This window comes from Volvox carteri, assembly GCF_000143455.1.
Source record: "Volvox carteri f. nagariensis unplaced genomic scaffold VOLCAscaffold_85, whole genome shotgun sequence".
Lineage (NCBI taxonomy): Eukaryota > Viridiplantae > Chlorophyta > Chlorophyceae > Chlamydomonadales > Volvocaceae > Volvox > Volvox carteri.
In genome coordinates, this window is record NW_003307628.1 from 414,287 (window position 1) to 424,091 (window position 9,805).

A 9,805-nucleotide genomic window follows, 5' to 3' on the forward strand; every position below is an offset into this window, starting at 1 on the left:
AAATGGCGGGAGGGACCAAAATTTCCTGCGATACGATCTGTCGGCCTGGAGATTTATCGGCCTGAAGATTTGCATGCTGTCATTGTCGGGCTGTTGAAGACAATAAACTCGCAGCCACAAACCAACAGAACAAGTTCGTTGCAAACAACCTCAGTCCCAACCGCAGCACGCGCGCCATGCTCATGACAACTGTTCCGCGACTGAACAACGGATTGAACGAATAAATCTGGTTGAACAACAACTCTTATGGCTGTATTGGATAGTCTTTTGATGTGCAAGAGGGCTGCGAGGCAATAGAGGTGTTAATTTGGCTGTTTCAGTTATGACATTTACGCCGAAAACGTTTTGCAGTCATGAATAAATTTCCTGTTAGCCCCGGTAAAATAGGAGCTGGGATTGAACTAAGACCTGCGGACCTGCGGAAGAAAGCTCTGGGCGTGCACACGGGTGGCCCACCGCTGCCCATTGCCCCGCCAGCACCCGTTGGGCTCGGAACACTCGGTGAAGATGACGAACTTGCTGACGGCGCTGTGCCGTCGTCTTGTGGCGACATGTCAGCTGGCGCGTTCGCGGTGCCTAAATCAAGGCCGCCTGTAGCGCTTGGGAGCTGGGCAGCGTACTGGGACAAAAGGATGGAGGTGCATTTGCCCGGCAGGTGCGACATGCGTTGCGGGCTTCAAGTTCTCTGGGGTAATTGCATGCACGGGGTGCGTGGGCGAACTGCAGAGTCACACAAGCCCGTGGTGCCCATAAGGTCTAGCGACTGCCACCCAGGGTTGTCCCTCCGAAGAGAATCCTCCTCCAAGACCTTCAACAACTCTGCCAGACATTAACCACCAAGACGCGCGCATAGTCTTTCATGTTCGCGTGAGTCTACCCCGCCGCATGACTTTGCGGCGCAACCAGCTGTGCAGCCCCTGGAAAGCATCCCATCGCTACTTGTGGTCACGGTTATCGCAGGGGCGGCACCTTTAACGTCTATGTGGCTGGCACTGAGGGGCCCATTGTGATGTGTGTGCACGGAGGCGGCTACAGCGGCCTGACCTGGTCCCTGGTGGCCAAGCGGCTCAAAGACAAGTAAGGGGCCTAGCATGGAGGCGCGGGGGGCGACTGGCGTGCGCAAGGGTTGTACGGACTCGTAGCTGTCGAGCCATTGTGGTGACGGCATCGGTGCACGTTTCATGGTTAGATGTGTTTGATACGGATTGGGGTATGCCCTGCGTTTGACTGGCACCAGCATGTAATGGCCCGATGCCAGCACCGGCCCTGAGATCTGGCTTTTGCCAGGATGCATGGGTCGAGGACAAGCCCGTCAGTCATGAAACAGCCCCAGCGCGTTTTGAGTGAGCTTTGGCGCGCTGAAAGCCATCTGCACTTCTGCTGCATGTCGTCCAATCGCGAAATGGTTGCAAGCCTTGTTCCTGGGCAGTTGCTTGGCTTGGCTGGGCTGGATTCGTTTGTCTAGGCAGACCCTGGATGTTGTGGTAGGGGGCCCTGCCAAATCGGCACATATAGGTACCGCGTGTAAGGGATTTCGCCTGCCCCGTGCCCGTGTATCCGTCTGCAGGTATCGCGTAGTGGCGCCCGACATGCGCGGTCACGGACTGACCTCCACAAACAACGACACGGATTTTTCAAAGGAGGTAACACAATATTTCATGCGCGTGTGACCGCTGACGCCTTGACAGTTGGCATGGCATCCTTCTGTGAGTCTCACAACCCGGTTTCGGCCGCTCCATCCACAGACGATGTCGGAGGACATCATCGCAATATGGGACTACATGTTTCGCGGCAGCGGAGGTGTTGCTGATGGTGAGCAATGCACCGCGGTCCGACAAGAGACGGGCGACGCGGCGCGCAGCACCAACATAATGAGCTTGAGGGAGGGGCCCTTATTCCAGCCTGTGGGAGCGGGGGTTTCCGCCACGTCGTCTATTACTGGTGCTGCGAGTATGGCAGCCAGCGGTGCCGCGCCTCCTGAGGCTGCGCCCGCCGATAAGCACCCCGCGGGAATTCTCGTGGGCCACAGTATGGGCGGTGGCCTGGCGGTGTGGGCAGCTGCCGCGAAGCGTGTCAAGTGGCTTGAGGGAGTCGTGGTCATTGACGTGGTGGAAGGCACGGCGCTGGGTGAGTGCTACCCTATTCAGGCAGGACGGAACACGGACATAGCTAGCCGCGTAGTTGCTACCACGTTCGGAAGGCCAATACCTAGTGCCAGCTTTAAGGTCCGCAAACACGTAAGGCCGCGAAGCTGTGATCCTGTAGCTAGTCTTGAGGTACACCATACTGCTTAGCCGGCTGGCGGCCGTTGACGTCACCGCGTGTTAATTGTTTTGCATGCATGTTGGGGCTCAGCCGCGCTGCCACACATGATGAACATTTTAGCGGGCCGGCCCGCGTCCTTTCGGTCGGTTGAGGAGGCAGTGACGTGGGCAGTCCGCAGCGGCATGTCCCGCAACAAGGAGGCCGCTGCAGTGTCCATGCCTAGCCAACTCGTGGAGAAGCCTCTAGGCGACCCGGGCGGAGGCGGCGAGGGACCGCGACAGTGGACCTGGCGCACACCCCTGGAGCTTAGCCGACCCTATTGGGAAGGCTGGTACACAGGTCTGTCGGAGGCTTTCCTGCAGGTGAGGACGGGGCGGCCCTGGCTTGCCGGGCGGTGGCCGCTTATTGTAGAGGTTTTTTGGTACTTGAGTCTCGGCGGTTTGCATCGGCCTGCTGGACACAGTCCAGTTTGGTGGGTGAGAAGAACAACTGGACCCTGACCAGAAGCAATCTTTCACAACACTAATACGAGTTGGTTTATAGGAACCGTTCAGGAGAGAGAAAACTGCCGGCAGGAGGAAACCACCGACCTGCATGGCCCGAGGACTTGCCCTTTCGCCTGCTGCAAGTTCCCTCCATGCGACCCTCCCTGTACTGGCAGGAGCTACAGATGCAAGTACAGTTATGCTCCCTGCTTGTGTGGCAACCATTGGTGTTAATTACCTTTCGGCCCATCAGAATCCCCCTGTGTCCCTTGTCCTTGTGCCGCAGCTGCCGTGTCCTAAAGCGTTGCTACTGGCTGGCACCGACCGCCTCGACCGCGCCCTTACAATCGGACAGATGCAGGGGAAATTCCAGCTGATCCTCATGCCTACTGCCGGTCATGCCATTCATGAGGATGAACCGGATCGGGCGGCGGAGCATCTTCTGGGTTTCTTGCGCCGCTTTAGGGTTGGGGAACCACCCTTACAATTTCCGCGTGCGCCAGCAGGGGTTCGGACACTTTTGCCTGTTGTCGCCGGTCCCACACTTGGGGTCCCATCAGGGCCGAAGTGATTGATCCGGCAGTACTGTGGGACAGGATCAGGAGGCTGACTGAGTTTACTGCTGGACGAGCTAGAGTCGTGGTATTATCCCATACAGTTGTTAGTCTCTCGTGCCTAATTTAACCATATAAGTTTCCTGTTGTGCTCACAGAGGGTTAGTTGGGATAGATTTCGCATGGTTGTACGGTCATGGCAGCCTTGGGAGGCACACATCCTCAGTTTCATGTAAAAATATCATCTCAGGTACAATAAGCGACAAATAGTTCGTTTTCTGCGTATCGTAAGAGTTCCGCACTGACGGTGTCAGCGCTTCGACGGGCGTATTCACAATGTTGACATGACTTCCTAGGAAGACTTATGAGATTTAAAAGAAATCTGTAACAAGGGTTCACAACAAGCATGCTTGAGGCACGATTTGGAGTAGAGATGAAGACTTAAGCAGGCAAGAACGCTATGTAACGACTAAGGCAGGACAGAAAGCGGTCACCAAGTCCTTAAACCTAGCATTGTTGGAATATCTGCCATGGCGCTTCTTATGGAAAATACGAGTACGAGGAAGTACGACATGCAACAGAGACCTAAAAGGTGTTGGTCTGATGACGTTTGGATACATGTGAACGCCAAACAACTTGAGTTTTCCTTAAGAATCAGCCATTACGTTTTAACAGCACCGGAAATGTCGTCTAAGCTCAACGTGAATGCCCCGGAGTTCGTCCCGGGTTCCTGGAAGGCACAGACCAGCCACTTCTATGCCGGCAACAACAATTATTACTACTATGCAGATCCTGCAGTTGAGGTATGGGGGTGACTGTGAGGGTACTGACGTGGAGACCTAGGGATTGCCAAGTAATCGTTAGTTGCGCTGCTTGATCTTGGAAGCCTCAGTTTAAGGTGTTCACCCTTATTCACCCTTGCCTATGTGCAGGAGGCTGTGACCTCGGAGGAACTGGAAGAGTTAGAGGCCGCTGAAGATTGGGTTCGCACCATGGCGGAGCTTGATGAGATGGAACGCGAGCATCTGATTGCCACTGCTCTCTCGTGAGTTCGCGCGGACTGCAGCATGTTTCTGGATCCTGTTTGGAGTAGTCAACCTGATTTCCTCCTTGTCGGTCGCATGACGTTGCAAGATACATTTGGATCTTTCTGCACTTTTAGTATTTACGTGCTTCTCAATAGTAGAAATATATTGTATTGTCCCAGGGGGGATCACAAAGCAGGTCGAACTCATATATTGTTTCACGTGCGCAGGGAAGCGGACCCGTCCCAGATCTTGGAGGTGGAGATGCGTGCACTGGCTCTGGAGACCGCTGGACAGGGCAAACGCAAGGCAGATTCTAAGCGGAAGGGCAAGCATTGAGTTCGCATTTTGCGCTAGTTGGAGCTGTCGGTTGGACGGCCAGAAAGCGTTATTTTCACGCCGGATGTCTATGCAAATTATCGGCGCTGGGTATTTGGTAGCTCGTTTTTGTTCGTGTTCTACGTCATTCATGCATCCCGGTCTTTTCGGGATATCTGTACATGCTGAAGGCTATCATGCATCACAACTTTCTGCATGCGATACTGTGTTGTCGTACGTTTGCACCAGTTTGTTACACGCCTTTCCAGTGCAAGTTTGTTATTTGCGTAGTTCCGCTTTCCCGCTGGACAGTAGGTTGGTTGTGAAACACCGCTACTAGCTGTATTTCTCCGGCGTTTTTCTGTCAGGCGTGGATGTACTCTAAACCCGGTCGTTACTGTGGCTACTCACGCATTGCATGTGACACAAGCACGGAGTTGCAGGCAGCATCTCAATTTTGCAGATACCCATAGCCCAAAAGAAAAAGTGCGTAAGAGTGTTCTGATGGAGATGCCCATGTACTTTGTTTACATGCTGCCTTGTACTTGAAAGTGTTCGGGCCTTTTCGTTGCGTTTTCTTACCATGTTCGGTGCGTGCGCTGAGACCTGCGTGGACATTATCTTCTTTTAGCGATGCATGGCTGCAGGCGACTGCAGGGAAATTATGTGCACGTGCCGTCGCGTGCACATCCGTTCAGGCCAGTGGCGATACGGTGACTAGCGCCGTCCGTTCGGCCGTGTCATAATTTCACAAAAAGAGCCAAATAGCTCTGCTTTACTGTGTTTGTTAGGTGGACTGTATTTGTTAGGTGGTTTAGGCAATTATTTTCTAGTCTTTTCTTACGCGGTGAACTCGATGGTTTAAATACTTTTCAAACGTTACAACCTTTATCCTGATAAATCCTGATTTCTCATCAAGCATGAAAGTCAAAACACTATGTAACCCTTCTTCTCTGCAAAGATCTCAGCGCCCACCGCTTCGCCGACCTAGCTCGCTTAGTTGCTGAACAAACTCCTCGCCGGATAACAACTCCGTAGCACCGTACAGCACTTGTCGTGGCGGCGTGCAGCGTTGCGCCCACGTGAGGAGAGTCTCACGCTCGTAGTAGTTCCCACCACCAATCATAAACACGATGCCCTCCCGGAATTGGCCCTTAGCACGGTCCACCTTGGCCCTTCCAGGCGGCAACTTCGGGTCAAACACAGCGTATGACTCGAACTCCGGGCTGCCAGCCTTGCCCTCCATCAGTGCCTCGACGCACATTGCCAACGGTGCCTGCCGTGCGCCTGCAGGATTGGTAAATAAGTGGACTCAAAGGCTGACGATATGCTCTTCGCTGACTCTGCTGGCTGGCTGGGAAGAATGCACGCAATGGCCAAGAAGAAAGGATTAGTCACATGGCCAAAAATAGTAGTTTAATATGGAACACCACCATGTCGCCAGAGTGCAAGCATAGGTTAGGCGCTCATGGACACATGATCCAAGCCACATAACGCACAACGCCTCACTGGCTCACCCGAAAGGAGCGTCTTCACGCCCTTCGCGACTTGACTGAGCCCCTGCCCAAATGTCTTATCCGCCCAGTCGAGCAGGTTGTTCTGTGACGCAACGGCAGCACCGCCGTGATGCCCCAAAGCCTCAGCGCCAACCTTCCCGCTGCCGGTCAGGTTGTTGCGCTTCAACGTCCGCACATAGTGCAACGCTGTTGCGTCTGCACCCCCGCTCCGCATAACCACCTCCAACTCTGACAGCTCCTGGTCGCTAGGCAGACCTGCGGACGCAAGCGGGATGAGCAAAGCAGTCCGTGCCTCTACCTGGGAAGTGTAACAAACTCCGTGTTGACAGTTTCCTGTATTTATGAGCTGATTTTGGCTTTAAGGCATACAGTGACAGCCCCGCTATGTAGGTGTCTCCAAAACCCAAAACATAGGGACGCTGGTAAGTAGACGATGACTTCCACCTTGATCCTGGACCAAATCGGAAGGCACATACTCACCGTCCTGCGCAAGCACGTAGATCAGCGCCAGCCGCAATTTGTCCATCGGTGCTCCCTTGCCACTCTGTAGCAGCTTCAGCACGGCCTGAAGATCAGCTTTACCCACCAGCAGGTCCTCCGCCATGTTGTAGTACTGGTCCAGAGCACGCATCTTAATGGCGCCCAGCAGGCTGGTTGCGATGTTGGTGTGCTTATCCAGTACCTAGCAATTCCATATCGGCAATCCAAGACCACGGCGTAAATACGGGCACTCCAGGGCAAGGGAAATCTAGCCAGGCCAGGAAGGGCCAAACAAGGCTGTCACGGTACCAATTTTATTTTGGTATCTTCAAGGTACTTCAGTTTCAACGCAGACGTCTGGTCTTAGGTGGCCTGAACCGAACCAAGCCCCCAAACACTGCTCCCAACATGCCTTCTTTTGCTCCTGCAGCTCGGGCAATGAAGATACGGCCTGCATCAAATTCTGCGTATTTTGCCGAAGCAGCTCGTCCGGATCAAAGGCACCCTCCTGTGCCCCGCCAGCCGCAGTCTTCTTATTAATTTCCTCGACTGCGTTGCGATACCGTTGCAGCTGCGTCTCAACCTCCTCGGCGACCTACATGACCGGCCGTCAAGCAGCAAGACAGCCTTCATAACAGTTGTTGCAAAGACATGCTGTGTTGCGGGCTGCCCTGTTTGGACAACGGCAGTGCGAGTGAACTAACAAGACAAGACAACAGTATCGCTCCACTGCACCAAACGAAATATAGCATAGACGGGTTTTCCTAAGACGGGTACGCATGAAACCTGGTCAAGCCACACAGGAACATGGCGCAACAGTGAACCCAGGGTTGCGGGCTGCCAATGCTGCGATGAGGTATTCGCACAACATGCTACCTACAGCGCCAACTAAAAAACCCACAGAATTCTCCTTGCACGCAGCCTCGTCCCAGCCACTCCCGCAACCGCTATCACCTTGGGAAATACGTGCGACCCGCATGCCTCCCAGAAGAAGTCTTTTTCGTCCACATCATAGTGTTTCTTGCCTGCACGGGCGCCAGACAGTGCAGAGTCTGTAAAGGCCACGCAGATGCACAGCAAATCGTAAGATACGCTGCACCGCCGTGCGAAAGCCACCAACCCATGCGCCTCAATCATGAGACCAGCCATCGGCTGCCTGATAAATCCCGGAATTCGACTTTCCTTGTCCTGTAGCAAGCAGTATGTGCAGGTTTGCCTTGCCATCCACTTAACCGCCCATAAACCAGCCACTGCATAAGAATGATAACAATATGATACTCTTCAGCCTAACTTAATGCATGTCCTGAGGCAGCGGGGGTAGTGAGACTATGGTTTTCCCCTGGCCTTTACACCTCCCACTACCGTACTGCATAGAGAAGCCGCTTTGATCCCCGTGTGTTCCGACGCGAACGGACGGTCCAACCATAGCACAGCTGCCACTGCCATACCGGCCGCGGCAAACATCTTGCGTAAGAAAGCATTCGGCATGGTCGCTGTCCAACCTGCCCACAGTACACTATAACGAGCAAGGCTTCCACAAACGTGCTAACGACTTCTTACCCGCGCCCGCAGACGTCCCCGCTGGTCCTGGCCCCACCGCCTCGCTCTGGAGCGCGATGCGATTCAGCTTCAGCCCCAGCACGTCATGCACAAGGGGCTTGTAGGTCCAGGCATGCTGCACTACAGCTGACAAGTCGAAGTTGCGGTCGAAAAGGCAGAGCAGCGGCCGCGACAGCGACGCGGATAAGCCCAGCACACCTTCGCTAAACAGATTGGTGCGGCTTTTCAGCGCGTCCCTCAATTTAGCATCCAGAGCCCCGGCGATGTGCTCCGCCGCACCCCCGCGTGGGCAGCGGATAATGGGCACGACGCCCAGTGTCACACAGACGGAGAACAGACCGTCGACAATGTTCGATACGGCTGCCTACAGCACGGATTGCACATCCCGATCATGGGTTTAGCATGATCGTAGGAACGAATTCCCATGGCTGCCATGAAATAGGCGTTTCGTGTTTATAAATGAATCAGCACATCGAGTTCCTTTTGCAGTCTTTGTCATACAAGTAATTGCCTTACGGGATTCACCCGGCTGCATAAGAACCCCATGACGATGCAACCCGTGGCCTCATGCAACAACGCGTTCCCTGCTGGATTCGAGGGCGGCATTGGCTTCGGGTTTCAAGCATGAGCCACACCCACCCGCTTCCTTCTCGCAGCACTTGTCCCAAGCGTCTCCCCTTGAGAACAAGCCCCGAAAAAAAATCAACGGCCACGTCATCGTACCTCTATCTGGTAATCTCTTGCTTGCGGGTCATTTAGCTCCAAGTATGCTTCCAGCTGGCCCAAAGAGAATAGCGTGGGCTCAAGCCCGATGAATGCCAGGTACTGATCGTACAGCTTGCTGATGCGGCTGAGACAGCCCGCCTTGACCGCGCCAGCCGCAAGTTGCTCAACCAACTTGCTGGGTATAGACACGGTGAAGTTCAGGTGCATCGAGTCATACAACCCAGCTACGGCATCAGCTACAATTCGCTCGATGTTAGAAGCGGATGGCTGAACCAAGTAAACCGCCGGCACGTCAGGTATTGGCTGGCGATCGTTCTCCAGCATGAGATGGAGTGTAACACCATGCTTCCGCAGGTCGTTCAAGCGCAGCAAGGGAGCAATCACATCCTTCGTGAACCGATCCAGCACCAAAACTTTATACGATTCTGCCGAAGACTCCTTGCCAAGAGTTCCGTTAAAGTTCAGCACACGCAGGACGACCTCTGCGATCAAAAGCAAGTTAACTTGGATACTAAACTCGATGCCTGCTGTAGACCAGTCAGTGCATACCGGCTTGCTTTTGACGAATGTTCATGTTCTCTACTTTGGATGATCAAGTGACCCGTCAGCTTGTGACCACAAATGCACTGGGCAATGCCTTATGTCCTCACGGTTGATTGCTTCCAACTCAAGTTGGGCCGCTATCTCTTAACATTTTAGCAAGAACCTGGTGCAAGTTGTAACAGGTGTCCTCCGCGACAGGTACAAAACAAAGAACCACAATCCGTAAAAGTTATCGACGCTTACGAAATCAGGATATCTAACAGAAACGACAACAGCAGCAACAGCCTTGGCTAGAGCAAAGAGCGGACGCCGTACGAAGGAGTCGTTATCGA

The 9,805-nt window shown here is 53.9% G+C and overlaps 2 protein-coding genes across 2 annotated transcripts; one reads left to right on the forward strand and one right to left on the reverse strand.

The window, feature by feature from the left end:
* The first annotated feature begins 288 nt into the window (after positions 1-288).
* VOLCADRAFT_77814 (uncharacterized protein) lies at positions 289-3,552 on the forward strand. The gene is made up of 7 exons (XM_002958056.1): positions 289-655; positions 961-1,077; positions 1,568-1,643; positions 1,746-1,802; positions 2,001-2,127; positions 2,356-2,627; positions 3,037-3,552. Exons 1-7 carry the CDS (start codon positions 354-356, stop codon positions 3,319-3,321), a joined length of 1,236 nt encoding a protein of 411 aa, XP_002958102.1. The 5' UTR covers positions 289-353; the 3' UTR covers positions 3,322-3,552.
* Positions 3,553-5,611: 2,059 nt separating this feature from the next.
* Positions 5,612-9,413, reverse strand: VOLCADRAFT_69047 (uncharacterized protein; the record flags this gene model as incomplete). The annotated part of the gene is made up of 8 exons (XM_002958084.1): positions 5,612-5,934; positions 6,165-6,419; positions 6,645-6,846; positions 7,000-7,001; positions 7,053-7,239; positions 7,599-7,664; positions 8,242-8,568; positions 8,928-9,413. Coding segments are annotated over 8 exons (1,848 nt in total), but the record flags the coding sequence as incomplete, so codon positions are not given.
* Positions 9,414-9,805: the final 392 nt, after the last annotated feature.